This window comes from Amblyraja radiata, chromosome 4 (genome assembly GCF_010909765.2).
Source record: "Amblyraja radiata isolate CabotCenter1 chromosome 4, sAmbRad1.1.pri, whole genome shotgun sequence".
Classification (NCBI taxonomy): Eukaryota; Metazoa; Chordata; class Chondrichthyes; order Rajiformes; family Rajidae; genus Amblyraja; species Amblyraja radiata.
In genome coordinates this window covers 74132150-74150065 of record NC_045959.1, presented here as the reverse complement: position 1 = coordinate 74150065, position 17916 = coordinate 74132150, and the positions used below count along the sequence as shown (strand labels likewise).

General features: G+C 39.1%; 1 protein-coding gene across 2 annotated transcripts in view; it reads right to left on the bottom strand.

The window, feature by feature from the left end:
• Positions 1–17916, bottom strand: part of tgs1 (trimethylguanosine synthase 1) — a 65218-nt gene that overhangs the window by 33649 nt on the left and 13653 nt on the right. The window contains exons 3-10 of one of the 2 annotated variants that reach the window (XM_033019740.1): positions 16389–16552; positions 12289–13102; positions 11119–11239; positions 9432–9518; positions 8678–8840; positions 5057–5444; positions 3977–4138; positions 2706–2849 (exon numbers count right to left, since the gene is read on the bottom strand). In XM_033019740.1, coding sequence (XP_032875631.1) covers positions 2706–2849; positions 3977–4138; positions 5057–5444; positions 8678–8840; positions 9432–9518; positions 11119–11239; positions 12289–13102; positions 16389–16552 — 2043 coding nt within the window. The remainder of the gene's footprint in view (positions 1–2705; positions 2850–3976; positions 4139–5056; positions 5445–8677; positions 8841–9431; positions 9519–11118; positions 11240–12288; positions 13103–16388; positions 16553–17916) is intronic. The other variant, XM_033019739.1, reaches the window with a different exon arrangement.

The window sequence follows — 17916 nt, the reverse complement described above, 5'->3', positions numbered from 1 at the left end:
ACTGAGGGAGTGTAGATTAGGTTCAAGAGGTTAATTCCCAGGATGGCGGGACTGTCATATGTGGAAAGAATGGAGCGATTGGGCTTGCATACTCTGGAATTTAGAAGGATGAGAGGAGATCTTATTGAAACATGTAAGCTTATTAAGGGATTGGACACGCTACAGGCAGGAAACATGTTCCCGATGTTGGGGGAGTCCAGAACCAGGGGCCACAGTTTAAGAATAAAGGGTAAGCCATTTAGAGCGAAGATGAGGAAAAAAGTTTTCATCCAAAGTTGTGAATCTGTGGAATTCTCTGCCTCAGAAGGCAGTGGAGGCCAATTATTTGGATGTTTTCAAGAGATAGATAGTGCTCTTAAAGATAGCAGAGTCAAAGGATATGGGGAGAAGGCAGCCATGATCACATTGAACGGCGGTGCTGCTCGAAGGGCCGAATGGCCTGCTCCTCCACCTACTGCATATCAAATTACAGGTACAACCTACAAGCAAAGTCTTGTTTAAGCTTCATGCCACATGTAGTTATTTTGTTTGGTAAGATAATTCATCAATACTACCTTATGCATGCAGTTCAACATAGGCAAATCTACGAGGAGAAATTGCTGGTCTCGAATTGTGTTGAAAGCAAAACTGAATGCTTTTGATAACAGCCTTCAGTAGACCATTTCTTTGTCACAGAACACTGTGGAGGCCCATTCACTGGATGTTTTCAAGAGGGAGTTAGATTTAGCTTTTAGTGCAAAAGGAATCAAGGGATATGGGGAAAAGGCAGGAACGAGGTACTGATTTTAGATAATCAGCCATGATAATATTGAATGGTGGTGCTGACTGACAGGGCCAAGTGGCCTGCAGCTATTTTTCTATGTTTTCCATTTGATTTTAAGCCTTAAATTTGTCCACTTTGAAGGAGCCAACGCCTTCAATGCCAAGTATCAAAACATACTTTTTCAGGTGAACATTAAGCATCCCCTTCAGGTGGGTGTGAAGGTTCTGTCGCACAATTCTGATGAGAAGCAGTGCAGCTCTCCATTGCCTAGTCAATATCTACCCCTCATTTGGCATTATCAAAATAGATGAACTGCTTATTCATTTGTTGTTCCTGGGACCTTGTGGGGTTCAAATTGACTGCAATATCCAAATTATTGATCCCCAACAATATCTCATTAAATTGAGGTAGAATCCTAATTCTGAATCCATCCTGATTCCTTCACAAATATTGTTCCCTCTGTGCAAATGTTCAATAGCAGATTTCAACTTGCATTGGCTTTGTACGCAATCTAATTGAGTTTGCATCACATGACTCCTTTTAATGCCTGTTCCCATCCAATCAAACAAATCGAAAAATACTTTCCAATTTTCCTAAGGGCCTGTCCCACTTGGCGATTTTTTCGGCGACTCCCGGCATCATAGACTGACGTATCAGGTCGCCGAAAAATTTGCGGCGTGACGACATATGACGCGTGGTGTTTTATCAAGTGTCGCAACATTTTTTTTGTCGCCGCTGGATTTTGAAATATTCAAAATCTTTTGGCGACACCGATATGATGCCGGCAGTCGCCAAAAGAATTGCCAAGTGGGACAGGTCCTTAACTTTATGTTAGAACTACCCACTTCCCCAATTCTTCTCCTCCTCACTTGCTCTGGATACGCCATTGATTTAGTTTAGTTTAGTTTTTTAGTTTATATATACAGCGCGAAAACAGGCCTTTTGGCCCTCTAAGTCTGCACCGACCAGCGATCCCGACATTTACACTATCCTACACACAGTAGGGACAATTTTACATTAATATCAAGCCAATTAACCTACAAACCTGTACGTCTTCTGGAGTGTGGGAGGAAACCGCAGACTTGGAGAAAACCCACGCAGGTCATGGAGAGAACGTACAAACTCCGTACAGACAAGCACCCTTAGTCAGGATCGAACCCGGGTCTCTGGTGCTGTAAGGCAGTAGTAGCTCTACCACTTCGCCACCAGGCCGTTTAATTAATACTAATATAGGTTTAGCCTTGTTTTAAGTAGTATTTTTGCAGTTTGAATCAGCTTCAGTTATCTCACTTTCGTTTAAAGTGGCTCTATCAGCTTCAATGGAAGATTAATCAATTATGTGTGTTCAATTCTTTCCTTATAAATATTTATTTTGAATGAATGAAAGGTATTCCTACTTTTCTGCTGAAGTGCCGTCAAGGATATAGCTTTTTCTTTAGCCAACTACAGCAGGCCAATATCATATGAACCCAATTCATAATATTCAAGCTGGAAGCATTTGAAGCTGCCTTTGGATATTATAATTATTAAAAATGCTCATCAACCCAAAATTCCCAAAACACTTATTTGCACTTTATTAGACCTGAATCCCTGAATAACACGAGCAAAATATAATTAATTTCTGCTCATGTCAGGTACTTGATTGCAATATGAATTATCACTCGGAATTGCTCAAATTGAAGTTTATTATCTAAAAGGATCAAATATATTCAGAAAGCTAATATTGTAATTCTGATAAGATTGGTTCTAGAAAAGCTAAAGACCTAAATCTCCAAAGTGTTGCCATGTTAGTATCCTGCACTATTATGTTTATCAACCACCTTACTTTTCTCCATTGATAAATGACTGTGAAAGACAATTTTATATTGACAATGCTCATGCTAGGCATAGCTTACTTTCTGCAGGAGGCAAAATAAGCAGTTTTAAGGTCATGGTACAGTACCTCTTTTTCCCGCCAGTGCAAATTGAATTGAATTGCCCCCTACTCCACAAAACGCATCAACAATAATATCACTATTGATACTCTGCGTGACACGTTTGGCGATGTGTTCAGCAATCTTCTCAGGAGTGACAGAAAACCAACCTTCTGTAAGATAAAGACATCATTCATGTTAATGTAAGTGTAACTTGTTATGGGCACAATTTTGGCATGTTCAGAACCCTACTAGCAGTGAATCATTAACAGAAACACAATTTTATCCATTGATGTGGCAAACATCACCCTTCCAAGAAAACAGAAAAATGCCGATGACTAACAAAATAACTAATAACAAAGAGTTGCCGAAGAAAGACATAAAATACTGGAATAATTCAGCAGGTCAGGCAGCATAACTGTATATGTAATTTAAAACATAAAGGTCATGATGTCTGACCTGCTAGGTTACTCCAGCATTTTGTGTCTACCAAAATAATGATGATTGATTGCTAACCTTGATAATAATCTAGAAAGCCTGACCACTGCCATTAAAAGACTGCAAGATTTAATATTTAGATAAATAAAATAACTTCATGTTTAATTTGAAGTTGCACAGAATGAAGGCTCAGACAGACAAGCAAAGATTGTAACTGAAATGCAAGAAAGTGACTCATAACAATGCATACAAATTTAAGGACCATGGGGTCAATACCTTATGAACACCAGCAATAAACCAAAGCAAAATAATGTAGGTGCCGTAAAGCCGAAATAAAATAGAAAGGTAGAAATATTCTTGTTAAGCAGTTTCTGTGTATGAAGGAAAAGGATGTTAAAAGGATAGTAAAGTATCATGAAAACTAGTAAAATTTACAGACAAAACATGCTTACAGGGAATGGGCAGAATTGAGGGGAAAAATATGAAGGAAAATCTGTAATAGGATTGAGAGAAGAGATTAAATGGCAAAAGGGAACTGCAGTGGGCCAATAATGTCTAAACAGGTTGCAAGTGGGAAAAGCTGAATAGTTGTGAAATTTAACATTAAGCTTGGAAGGATGTAATCTGTCTACTTGAACAATGAGGCTATGCTCCGTAAATTTATTTGGAGTCTCACTGAAAAATGTAGATCAGTAATGGCAGAATGGCATGAACTTAAAAAGACAAGCAACAGAATACTTGGTCTTCATCCACACCAACCCAAACCATTGAACAAGACAATGCAACAATGTCAAAACCATGGTTAGATTGCCACCTGAATGGATATCTCATGCAATGAGTTTGAACATGTTCAGTTACCAACCCTGGTCAAGTTTGACTCCCTCATCAAAACGCGAAAATAGTCTATAACGTTGAGCCCAGTATTTGGCTAATTCTGGGACAGCTACAACATCAGAAGGTACATGACGAAGTTTCTTCTTCTTTCTTCTTTTTTTGTTCTTCTTATGTTTCTTCACCGTTTGCACTGCAAAAGATCTACAATATGTTAACACTATTTAACAGCATTTGGATTACTTTTCATCTGAAGGTCTTTAATTACAGAATAGGTGTTAGATATTTGACCCAAATCATCTAAAAATGCACGAAAATAGGTCAATTACAGAAGAATGCCATTAATAGCTTTGTAGAAGCTCCATAGTATGTTATTGCCGTCAGCTCTGAGTCTCCTGACAGCAATATCGTCACTACAACAGGTTGCGAGTTCCAAACCCACTTCAGGTACCTCAGCATATAAAATGTAAACCAACAGTCTAGTGCACTTCTGACTGAATGCTAGTGATGGGAGTGCAGTTTTTTTGGAAGCAATATTAATCAGAAGCCCAATCTGCTTTCCCAAATGGATCCATTTTGAATAGGTAAAGTTATCCCCAGTTTTCCAGCCTATATTTATTCCTAAATCAATATTATGACAACTAAATGCCATAACCATTTGAGGGACCTGCAGTATTTTCTACAAATGACCATACTTCAAAAGTAGTTAATTGACTAGAAAGGAACATGAAATTTGGAATATATATGCAATACTCTCTTTTTCTGTGCCCACTGACTTGTAAATGGTAAGCAAGATCTTCAAGAAAAACATAACATATGAACATTTTTAATTGTCAAAGATTATTTTTAAAACACACTTAAATCTCTTTAGTGCAGTGCTATTCAGAATACTTAGCATTATGTATTGCATAATTCACGTATGCATTTAAATAAAAGCTAAAGCAGTCAATTAATGATTATACATGTTAGTGAGGGTCACCAGTGGTATTGCTATTGTGCAGCCTATGCCTTATTTTCCAAAATGGGGGAAAAAATGCTGAAAAATATGATTAGATTCTGTGACTCAAAAATAAAAGTGTGCATTGGTTCAATTCTTCAGATTGTAACATACGTTCAACATCCTTCTCTGTTACATCAGGGTCAGGAAGAAGGAAGTCTGGAATATCTATTGGAACAAGCTGTCTATCAGAAAACAATTCTGAATTTTCAGCAGAAGTAGGGGCCTCGTTATATATTTCCATCAGCTGTTCTTTGTTGCCTTCATTGCAGATACTGAATTTTGAGGGATTATGGATACAAGCTTGGAACTGTCCATCAGCAGAGGTTTCTTCAATCTCATTTTCATTGTTGCTATTTTCATACACTGAGGAGCAATTTGCAATGGAACTGCATGGTTGCTCAATGCTACTGCATTCCTCAGAACTGTGCGGCACGCAAGATGAAATCTCCATGTTAACAGTATCATTTGATGGCTCGACTTGTTTTAGAAATCTTTGCACCTGAAATTAAGACAAGCAGTGGTAATCAACTACTATACGGCCACTTTCAGTGCCAGAATGCTAAGAATAGGAAGCAAATTACTTATTTGGAGCTGCTTTGGATGTAATCCATGTGCACAAAAATAGAACATCTCTATTTCATTATCACAGTTAAAAACGCGTACGATGCATTATGTTTTGTTTTTGGCTCATGACAGCGAGCTATATTAACTGACTAAATCACATAGTGGGGGGAAGGAGACAAACTGGAGATATAAGGATGGAGTTAAAGGGAAAGAGAGTATAAGAAAAGTTAAGAAAGACACCAGAATTAACGGGGTAGAAAGCTCTGGAAGCGATAGGAGAGTATGGCCAAGTTAAATAGGAATCGACGTGAAAGGTGAGGGGAGTAATGGACTAAAAGTATTATATATGAATGTACGAAGTATAAGAAATAAAGTGGATGAGCTTGAGGCTCAGTTAGAAATTGTCAAGTATGATGTTGTGGGAATTACAGAGACATGACTGCAAGAGAACCAGGGCTGGGAACTGAATATTCAAGGGTATACGTCCTATCGAAAAGACAGACAGGTGGGCAGAGGGGGTGGGGTAGCTGTTGGTGAGGAATGAAATTCAGTCCCTTGGGAGGAATGACATGGAATCAGGAGATGTAGAGTCAGTATGGATAGAACTGATGAATCGTAAGGGTAAGAACGCCACAATGGGAGTTATCTACAAGCTTCCAAACAGTAGCCTTGATATAGGGTGCAAATTGAATCAAGAGTTAAAATTGGCATGTCGCAAAGGTAATGCTACCGTTGTTATCGGAGATTTCAACATCCAGGTAGACTGGGAAAATTAGGATGGTACTGGACTTAAGAAAGGGAGTTTGTGGAGTGCCTCTGAGATTAATTCCTAGAGCAGCTTGTACTGAAGCCTACCAGAAGGCAATTCTGGATTTAGTGTTGTGTAATGAACCGGATTTGATAAGGGAACGAGGTAGTGGAGCCATCAGGTAGTGACCATAATATGATAAGTTTTAATCTACAATTTGAGAGAAGGGAAAATCAGAAGTGTCAGTATTATAGTTGAACAAAGGGGACTATGGAGGCATGAGGGAGGAACTGGCCAAAGTTGACTGGAAAAATACCCCAGCAGGGATGACAGTGGAACAACAATGGCAGGTATTTCTGGAAATAATACAGAAGGTGCAGGATCAGTTAATTCCAAAGAGGAAGATTCTAAGGGGAGTAAGGGGTGATCGTGGCTGACAAGGAAAGTCAAGGGCAGTATAAAAATGGAAGGGAAGTATAACATAACAAAGATGAGTGGGAAGCCAGAGGATTGGGAAACTTTTAAAGAGCAACAGAAGATAACTTAAAAGGCAATACGGGAAGAAAAGATGAGGTACGAAGGTAAGCTAGCCAAGATTATAAAGGAGGATAGTATTAGCTTATTTAGGTATGTGAAGAGGAAAAAATTAGTTAAGACCAAAATTGGACCCTTGAAGACTGAAAAAGGTGAATTTATTATGGGGAACAAGGAAATGGCAGACGGGTTGAACAGGTACTTTGGATCTGTCTTCACTAAGGAAGACACAAGCAAACTCACAGATGTACTAGTGGCCAGAGGACCTAGGATGACGGAGGAATTCACATTGGGCAGGAAATGGTGTTGGGTAGACTGATGGGACATAAGGCTGATAAATCTCCAGGGGTCTGCATCCCAGGGTACTGAAGGAAGTGGCTCTAGAAATCGTGGATGCATTGGTGATCATTTTCCAATGTTGTATAGATACAGGATCAGTTCCTGTGGATTTGAGGGTAGCTAATGTTATCCCACTTTTTAAGAAAGGATGTAGAGTACCTGAACTTTCAGAAAGCATTTGATAAGGTCCCACATAGGGGATTAGTGTGCAAAATTAGAGCACATGGTATTGGGGGTAGGGTACTGACATGGATAGAAAATTGGTTGGCAGACAGGAAACAAAGAGTAGGCATTAACAGGTCCCTTTCAGAATGGCAGGCAGTGACTAGTGGGGTACCGCAAGGCTCGGTGCTGGGACTGCAGCTATTTACAATATACATTCATGATTTAGATGAAGGGATTAAAAGTAACATTAGCAAATTTGCAGATGATGCAAAGCTGCGTGGCGGTGTGAACTGTGAGGAGGCTATGAGGATGCAGGGTGACTTGGACAGGTTGGGTGAGTGGGCAGATGCAGTTTAATGTGAATAAATGTGAGGTTATCCACTTTTGTGGCAAAATCAGGAACGCCGATTATTATCTGAATGGTGTCAAGTTGGGAAAAGGGGAAATACAACGAGATCTGGGGGTCTTAGTTCATCAGTCACTGAAAGTAAGCATGCAGGTACAGCAGGCAGTAAAGGAAGCTAATGGCATGTTGGCCTTCATAACAAGAGGAATTGAGTATAGGAGCAAAGAGGTTCTTCTGCAATAGTACAGGGCCCTAATGAGACCACACCTGGAGTATTGTGTGCAGTTTTGTTCTCCAAACTTGAGGAAGGACATTCTTGCTATTGAGGGAGTGCAGCGTAGTTTCACGAGGTTAATTCCCGGGGTGGCGGGACTGTCATATGTAGATAGAATGTAGCGGCTGGGCTTGTATACTCTGGAATTTAGAAGGATGAGAGAGTTCTTATTGAAACATATAAGATTATTAAGGGATTGGACACGCTAGAGGCAGGAAACATGTTCCCGATGTTGGGGGAGTCCAGAACAAGGGGCCACAGTTTAAAAATAAGGGGTAGACCATTTAGAACGGAGATGAGGAAAAACGTTTTCACCCAGAGTTGTGAATCTGTGGAATTCTCTGCCTCAGACGGCAGTGGAGGCCAATTCTCTGGATGCTTTCAAGAGAGAGGTAGATACAGCTCTTAAACATAGTGGAGTCAGGGGACATGGTGAGAATGCAGGAACGGGTTACTGATTGTGGATGGTCAGTCATGATCACATTAAATGTCAGTGCTAGCTCGAGGGTCTGAATGGCCTACTCCTGCACCTATTGTCTAATGTTTATTGTCTATTGAAACATTCAATAAGCACATATGGTCACTGTTTGGAGAAAATGTCTAATGTTTAGCCTCCATTTGATCATATGTTGGTTCTGATTCACAAATGTCATTAATCTTGGGTGCAATGAATTGCATTACCAGATACCATGGTAATCTTTACATTACCAGATACCATGGTACCTTTACATTACCCAGTACCATGATGCATCATTTTATTACCTTTGCTAAGGTTTTGCTCTTCTTAAAATTCAAAATTTCTCCATCTTCACCAAAGAATATATGTTTCTTATTGGTAAATGCTTGTCTACGTATATCAGGATTCCTAAATCGTGGCTCCACATCCTTGCGATAGAGTGCATGACCATGAGTAAACTTTGAAATGCTGCAAGTGAAAATTATACAAAAATAAAGTTATTTGAAATGATCAATTCTTTGCAGAACAGTAGAAACATAAGTACGACTGTCAGCAACTCATGCATCATCTGCTTCTCCTCGATTCCGGTATCATCCAACAATTTACTGAACTATCTTGAATATTTTCACCCTCTGCTGCCCTATTGACTACAGAATAGCTAGATTAAAAAATTCCTCTTATCTGTCCTAAATGGCCAATCACAGATTTTGAAACTGACTCCTAGATGTTGACTCTCCAGCCATTAGAAGCACTAGAAACACATCTACCCTGTTGAACCATATCAGAATGTTGTACCATACAATGAAATCAGACATTGTGGTCCGAATGCCCTGTTCTTGTGCTGTGCTGTTCTCTGCTCTATCACCTCTCATTTCTCCTCAACAAAAGTACCATTAAATTATAATTATTTGCTTACAAGTTCCCTAAGAAATAGTTTCTGTGCTTCTAATACCATGTTTTTAATTTTAGTCTGTGCAGTTTCTAAAATGTGACCTCACAATCTTTAATTTTCTAATTCTATTTACTTTTCAATAATTTCTTCAGTTGACATGTTCTTACTTTTGGCTGGTGTGGTGCTTGAAGCCAAGAGCTGAATAAGCATCTTCAACTGCCACAGTTGGATACTCTTCAGCATCAAGTTCATGACTAAAAAACAAAACCATTAAAATTAATAAACAAATTAGCCAACAGAGAATTAGGCCCGCTAATTTATCCACAAAGGAACTTTTCCCCTTATGTAGACAAAAATGCTGGAGAAACTCAGCGGGTGAGGCAGCATCTATGGAGAAGGAACAGGCGACGTTTGCTACCTCACCCGCTGAGTTTCTCCAGCATTTTTGTCTACCTTCGATTTTTCCAGCATCTGCAGTTCTTTCTTAAACATTTCCTCTGTTGTGTTCTCCAAGCATTCTAATTTTTTTTTTAAGATTTTAAAGTGCAATATATGTTGAGTTATAAAAATGGTTCCTTTCCACAAGAGAAATCTCCTGTTTTCTACTTGGAGTGAAATTATCAATACGTTAAATTATGAAATAGCATTTTCAGTAAGTCAAACTTAAAACAGATATTATTTAAAAATACTAACGCAATGCCATAATGGGCTCAAAACATTTTGAAAACTATGTATTGACGGAAATTTTTTATAAGCAATGTCAACAGAGTTTGCAATACATAATAGTGCTAAATACTGACCAACCCTTCCAAATGAAGTTCTAAAATTAAACTGTGAATCACAAAGAACATAAGTTTTCATCTATGTCCTTGTGACTGCCGTTAAGAATTCTCTCATCAATCAAATATACCACAAAATTGCAACACCACAAAAATAACTGTTGAGATATTACTTCTTGTAATGCTAGAACCATAAACAATATTATTATTTTTTTTAAATTTGAGAGTATTTCTACATTTGATCACACAAGCAATAGCAATGAAGACAACTTGTACACAAATAATGAACTATTATTTACTCATTATCCTGGTGCATGTTCAATGCAGTAATTAACTCCTTCCATCTTTCTAGTTTCTGTTTGCTAAACATGGCCAATTACATATCATTCAATTTCAGTTTTTATCCCCAGTACAGTAATTGGGACTTTATAGGTGCCAGATTAACTGATTTTCAGCACTACTGGATGCAATTTCTATTAATACATCAATGTCTTTTTTTGATGTTACACAATATGATCAGAAAATTGTCCGCTGAACCTTCTAACTGGAAAGGGAATGTGGAAACTAGAGCCCAGGCGAATGAATGTAAAGGTAGTGAGGCAAACTGTTGACATTTCTGAATGTTCAGAACAAGGACTATCATGTTTTATTACCGAAGGCAGATCACAAAATGCTGGAGTAACTCAGTGGGACAGGCAGCATCTCTGGTGAGAAGGAATGGGTGACGTTTCGGGTCGAGACCCTTCTTCAGAAATACAGCTTTTAATCAGTCTGAAGAAGGGTCTTGACCCAAAACGTCACCCATTCCTTCTCTCCAGAGATGCTGCCTGTCCCGCTGAGTTACAATACAATACAATACAATACATTTATTTGTCATTTGGACCCCGTTGAGGTCCAAACGAAATGCCGTTTCGTTTGGACCTCAATAGTTACTCCAGTATTTTGTGATCTACCTTCAATTTAAACCAGCATCTGCAGTTCTTTCCTCCCTACATGTTTTATTACCTCTACATTACAGCACAGCATCATAAAAAATAAAGAATAATAATGTTCATAGAAACTCAGTTTTATGTACCTTTTTTTCAGCCTTGTTGGTCTAGGTTTTGATGACTCATCTTCCTCATCATCACTGCTTTGTCTCTTTCCTGCTTCAACACTGTTTATTAATGCTTTGCCGGAAGGATTCATATCGTCTGCTGGTGCATAAACCAGAGATTATTAGGATGAACAATTTTTAAAAACCTTCACAGGCAGGACATTTTCTCTCAGATATACAGCTTCAAACCAGCAATACACCTAGTGAAACAAGATCTGAAATACAATTTGAACTTCTGGGAACTTTTTGATTCTAATCACTGGAAACAATCTTTCTGTGAAAATTAGTTGTAAAATCAACGTTTATTTCAGTAGCAAATTTAAACCGTGTAGTAAATGCTATCCTGATAAAAATTATAGATAAACTGGTGTAATAAGTTGATGCAAACCAAACGTTACATCTAATCTAGCACAGTTAGAGGATAATCATGAAAATTACTCATTTCTCTTTCCTTTTCATTTAAAATGACGTCCCTTTAAAGCCAAACTGTGCGATATACCTCAACAGGCTTCAAGCAAGTCAGGGCAGAATGAGGAGTGCAGCCAATCTGACACATCAGCTGGGCAAAAAATCGTCAAGAATAGCTAGTAAAATGCTATTTTCAGATAGTTCATGTAACACTGAAGCACAAAATTGACATGTAGGTTTTGCCATCTCTTAGAAACAAACTAGGCTGGTCTCACTTCAACCAGGTAATTAAATGATTCCGACTATCACCATTTCATTCAGTAAAAGATCTAATTGCACAACAGAACTGACAGAATATACAGTAGATATACAGTACAAGTAATAAGCACAAAAGTCTGAAGTAGGGTCTCAACCCGAAACGTCGCCTATTTCCTTTGCTCCATAGATGCTGCCTCACCCGCTGAGTTTCTCCAGCATTTTTGTCTACCTTTGTTTTTCCAGCATCTACAGTTCCTTCTTAAACAAGTAATAAGCACAAGATGCCTTAATACTGCAAATCAGTGAAGCATGGTGATTTATGAGATTTAGGTATGTCGAAGATGGCTGCCCCTGAACTACAGGTTTTGTTTAGATATGTTTAATTTATTTATACTTTTCTTCAATTTACCACCTCAGGACGACATGATTAACTAATCACAATTCTTGGAGTATAAAATAATCAGAAATGTTATCAATACCAACCTGATTGAACTGTGGCGTCTTGCCCACTTGATGCACATGTTTTGCCGTTGCCTCCTTCTGCAGCTGGTTCTTTATCATCGGAAGCACACTCACAAAAACCTGCAGCATCAGCAGGACAGGAGGAGATATTGTTTTTCACATCTGCAGATTGCTCAACCTTGCTTCCTGAATTCAGCTTTATATCATTCATCATACTGACAACCTCTTCACAACTAACCTCATGACACTCAAGCGCATCTCTTTCAATTGATGCAATGATCGACTCAGTTGGCAGTACATTGCTGATATTTTCACATGCAATATTTTCAGAATTACTCGGAAATTCTTCTGATTCGTGTGTATTTATGCAGGATGAATCCTTTTCAAGGTCACTGTCTTCAGCAAGATTCACAGACCATCCTTGAGATATCCAATAATGAAACTGTTCATAATACAACCAATATTGTTCATTATAAAACTCTTGCCATTGATCTTTCATATTTGGATTGTCCCATGGTGTAGGCATGCCTTCTGTCCATGCAGGATGTTTTCCCAACCAATTTTTCCGAAGTATATCCTCACCATATTGATTCCAATACACTTCCCAGTCTGTTTTGGACTCCAGTTCAGAGACTGTTGCTCCTGTACATGATTGATTAAGGTCATTGCTTTCTATTTCATAATCTGTTTGCTCTGCAATCAGTCCTGAATCAGTCACATCAGAAAGAAGAGTCAAAACATTGTCTGGTTGTTCTTTACAGATTTCAGGCATATCTTCAATGTTTTTGTGAAGTGTTCTTCTCTTTTTGAATCTTTTCTTTGTAACATTGCAGGTCTTGTAAAAGAAAAAGTTACAATTTGTTAATTTATCTGACTGAAATATAAATGAATATTAATGCAGTCTAACCTAATTTTAAACTTTAATATTGTGTATTTTGTGCAGTTATTGTAACGTAAATTTATTTTATAATTTCTACCATTAAGTATTTTATTTTTTGCATTTTTTGTCATTCAGCTGTTCTAATGCCCTAATTTGAAATGATAGATAAGGTTCTGTCAAAGCTCCCTAACACTGTGGAGGAACTAATTCTGATTATTATGTTCACAATTACATAAGATAGAATAAATCAGTTTTGCAAAAATCTTCTAAAACACAGGTTTGAAGACAAACATGATCAACAAGTGTACATGCGTTTTGGGTAGTAGTAGGAATAAAGGCGTAGTTTGTTTTCTAAATGGGAAGAGAATCCAGAAATCGGAGATGCAAAGGGACTTGGGAGTGCTCGTGCAGGATTCCCAAAAAGTTAATCTGCAAGTCAAATCAGTAGTAAAGAACGCGAACGCAATGCTAGCATTTATTTTGAGGGCTTGTATACAAAAACAGGGATGTAATGTTGAGGCTATATAGGGCCATGGTCAGGCCGCATTTGGAATATTGTGAGCAATTCTGGGCACCGTACCTGAGGAAGAATGTGCTGGCTCTGGAGAGGATCCAGAGGAGGTTTACAAGAATAATCCCACGAAACAGTAGGTTAACATATGATGAGCGTTTGATGGCACTGTGCCTATATTCACTGGAGTTTAGAAGAATGGGAGGGGGGTGGGGGGGACCTCATTGAAACGTACAGAATAGTGAAAGTCTTGGATAGAGTGCATGTGGGGAGGATGTTTCCATTATTGGGAGAGTCTAGGCCTAGAGGTCACAGCCTCAGAATTAAAGGATGTTCTCTTAGGAAGGAGATAAGGAACATCAAGTCAGAGGATGGTGAATCTGTGGAATTATTTGCCACAGAGGCTGGGGAGGCAAAGTCAGCAGATATATTTAAGGCAGAAATAGATAGATTCTTGATTAGTATAGTGTCAGAGGTTATGAGGAGAAGGCAGGAGAATGGGGTTAGGAGGGAGAGATAGATCAGCCATGATTGAATAAACAGTTTTTGTATATTTCTTGGAAGTAAATTATTTCTTGCTTTGTACATGATTTGCGCAGTCTTACATTTAACCAGATCAGTGAACTTCAGTGTATGTGACTTTAAGAATAATAAATTGGTATGTTCAAGATATCCAACGTTATTGATAATTCTTATTGCTCTTTTTTGTAATGTGCATAATGGCTGTAGGTTGGTTTTGTAGGTATTACCCCATATCTCCACACAGTAACTCAGATATGGCAATCTGAGTGTATTATGTATTGTGAACGATGAGAAGGCCTTCCGGGAGGACGTGGCTGATCTAGCACTGGTGTCAGGACAACAGCCTCCTCTTGAACATCAAAAAAGCTAAGGAGCTGATCGTGGACTTTAGGAGGGCACATCATTGAAGGCAATATCTCCAAGTTTGCGGATGACACTAAGCTGGGGGGCAGTGTTAGCTGTGAGGAGGATGCTAGGAGACTGCAAGGTGACTTGGATAGGCTGGGTGAGTGGGCAAATGTTTGGCAGATGCAGTATAATGTGGATAAATGTGAGGTTATCCATTTTGGTGGCAAAAACAGGAAAGCAGACTATTATCTAAATGGTGGCCGACTAGGAAAAGGGGAGATGCAGCGAGACCTGGGTGTCATGGTACACCAGTCATTGAAAGTGGGCATGCAGATGCAGCAGGCAGTGAAGAAAGCGAATGGTATGTTAGCTTTCATAGCAAAAGGATTTGAGTATAGGAGCAGGGAGGTTCTACTGCAGTTGTACAGGGTCTTGGTGAGACCACACCTGGAGTATTGCGTACAGTTTTGGTCTCCAAATCTGAGGAAGGACATTATTGCCATAGAGGGAGTGCAGAGAAGGTTCACCAGACTGATTCCTGGGATGTCAGGACTGTCTTATGAAGAAAGACTGGATAGACTTGGTTTATACTCTCTAGAATTTAGGAGATTGAGAGGGGATCTTATAGAAACTTACAAAATTCTTAAGGGGTTGGACAGGCTAGATGCAGGAAGATTGCTCCCGATGTTGGGGAAGTCCAGGACAAGGGGTCACAGCTTAAGGATAAGGGGGAAATCCTTTAAAACCGAGATGAGAAGAACTTTTTTCACACAGAGAGTGGTGAATCTCTGGAACTCCCTGCCACAGAGGGTAGTCGAGGCCAGTTCATTGGCTATATTTAAGAGGGAGTTAGATGTGGCCCTTGTGGCTAAGGGGATCAGAGGGTATGGAGAGAAGGCAGGTACGGGATACTGAGTTGGGTGATCAGCCATGATCATATTGAATGGCGGTGCAGGCTCGAAGGGCCGAATGGCCTAGTCCTGCACCTAATTTCTATGTTTCTATCCTCCGAGGACGTACACACCATTGAGGATAAATAGGGATACTGTGGATAGGGTGAGCTGTTTTAAATATCTGGGAGTCCACATCTCTGAGGATATGACATGGACATCACACGCCGCAGCACTCGTGAGTAAGGCAAGGCAGCGCCTTTACCACCTCAGGCAATTGAGGAAATTCAGTGTCTCCGAGGATCCTCCAGTGCTTCTACTCTGTGGCTGTGGAAAGCATCTTGTCCGGAAATATTACCATCTGGTTTGGGAATTGCTCTGCCCAGGACAAGAAGGCTCTGCAGAGAGTAGTGCGTTCGGCCGAACGCACTATGGGAACTTCACTCGCCCCCCTGCAGGAACTATACATCCGGAGGTGCAACTCCAGAGCCAATAAAATCATGGGAGACCCCTTCCATCCCTGCAACGGACTGTTCCAGCTGCTACGGTCAGGCAAACGCCTCCGTTGCCCTGCTGTGAGAACGGAGAGGTTGAGAAGGAGTTTCTTCCCAGAGGCCATTCGGACTGTAAACTCCTATCTCATCAGGGACTAACTTTACTGAACCTTTTTCCTTCCACCCACAATATTTAACATGTAAAAGAATATGTGATTCTGTTTGTAGTTTGTATGGTTGTTTGTTTGTTTGTCTTTTTGCACAAAGTCCACGAGCATTGCCACTTTTCATTTCACTGCACATCTCGTATGTGTATGTGACGAATAAACTTGACTTGACTTGACATACAGAGTATGTAATTATTTGTGGTCTTGATGGAAAAGCAAAATAATAATATATTTCAAGAATGTAAACATCCAATACTATTTGCAAATGTTTTCACAAAGACATAAAATATATAAGGGTATTTTCCTTACCGTTGGTTGCCAATAATTTGATGAACTGCCAAACTGCAGAGGTAGACCCATATTTGCCATCAACTCTGACTCGCTATCCAATTCATTTTCCTCTTGCATCTCTGCAGTATTAACACTGGATTCATCATCAAAATTTGATTCTTCTTCACTTTTTTCAACAATATCTAAAAATATCAATTAACAAATGCATTCATTATTAATCATTCCATGGATCAAACACTGTGCCATTGAAAAATATTGAAAAAATTGGAAAAAAAATTCTCTGTTCAGTGTTCGAAGAATTCCATGTTTATCTTTAGTAATGCAAATGCCAAAGGCAAATTTTAATGATTGAGAATCAGAGAATCAATCTTTCCACATTCACTAACATATCAACCGATAAACCCACCCCAAACTCAAAACCGAGTGCTGAAAATGTTATTAACTTTCAATCGTAGGGACAACTAATTTTGATCAATGCTCTAACATATCTGTGCTTAACAGATTTCGCACAAGGAATAATGACTGAAGAGCTTTCTATCTTATACATACTAATTATAATTAGGCTCACATTATATCGGGCTACAAAGTGAAATGGCAGTATCGCTCATAAGAAAGCATCCTATCGAGATGCATCACAGCTGGTTAGGCAACAACTCTGCCCAAGACTGCAAGAAATTGTAGAGAGTTATGAATATAGCCCAGTCCATCACACAAACCAGTCTCCCACACCATCAACTCCATCGACACTTCACACTGCCTTGGGAAGTAGAAAACATAATCAAGGACCATTTACACTGCATCATTCCATCTTCCCCCTCTCCCATCAATTTGAAGGCACACAAGCTTGAAAGGATATATCACCAGATTCAGGAATGCCTTCTTCAACATTGTTATCAGCCTATTGAACAGTCTTCCCACAAGCTAGAGAGTAGTCCCGAAATACCAACCTACCTCATTGCAGGCCTTGTACTTTTTGTATCAGCAAGTTTTTTCTGCAAGTATAATGCTATAACACTGCAACGGTATCTTCTGCAAACTGTCATTTTTTCTTTTCAATGCATGTTGTACTTCCACGTGGCTTGATTATACTTGTGCATAGTATCGTTTAGCAACGTTTTTTACTGTATCGCAGTACATGTGACAATACTAAACCAACACTAATGTCAATTGATCTAAAATACCCAAAATAATCACACTGGGCTTGGATTTGGAGAAAAAAATCACTAGAATAGGTTGAAGGATAGACCAGTCTGGAGGAAATAAATATTGGCAGGACACAAAAAATCTCAAGTATATGGACAATCTTTAGTCCAGTATTCTGGGGCATAAACCTGGCCTCCACAATCAGCACATCCTTTCGATGGGTAAAACAAGACTTGAAAAATTATCGCAGAATCATTTTTCACTGGTCCAGTGCATCTCAGAAGTGTTGTGAGTGTCGTAGCTGCTCACACCAATTAAAACAAATATTTTATAAGAAAGACGTTTGAAGCATTTCCTTTAAGAAACCCCTTCAAATATGCCCAGTTATACAAATGTCCTTTGT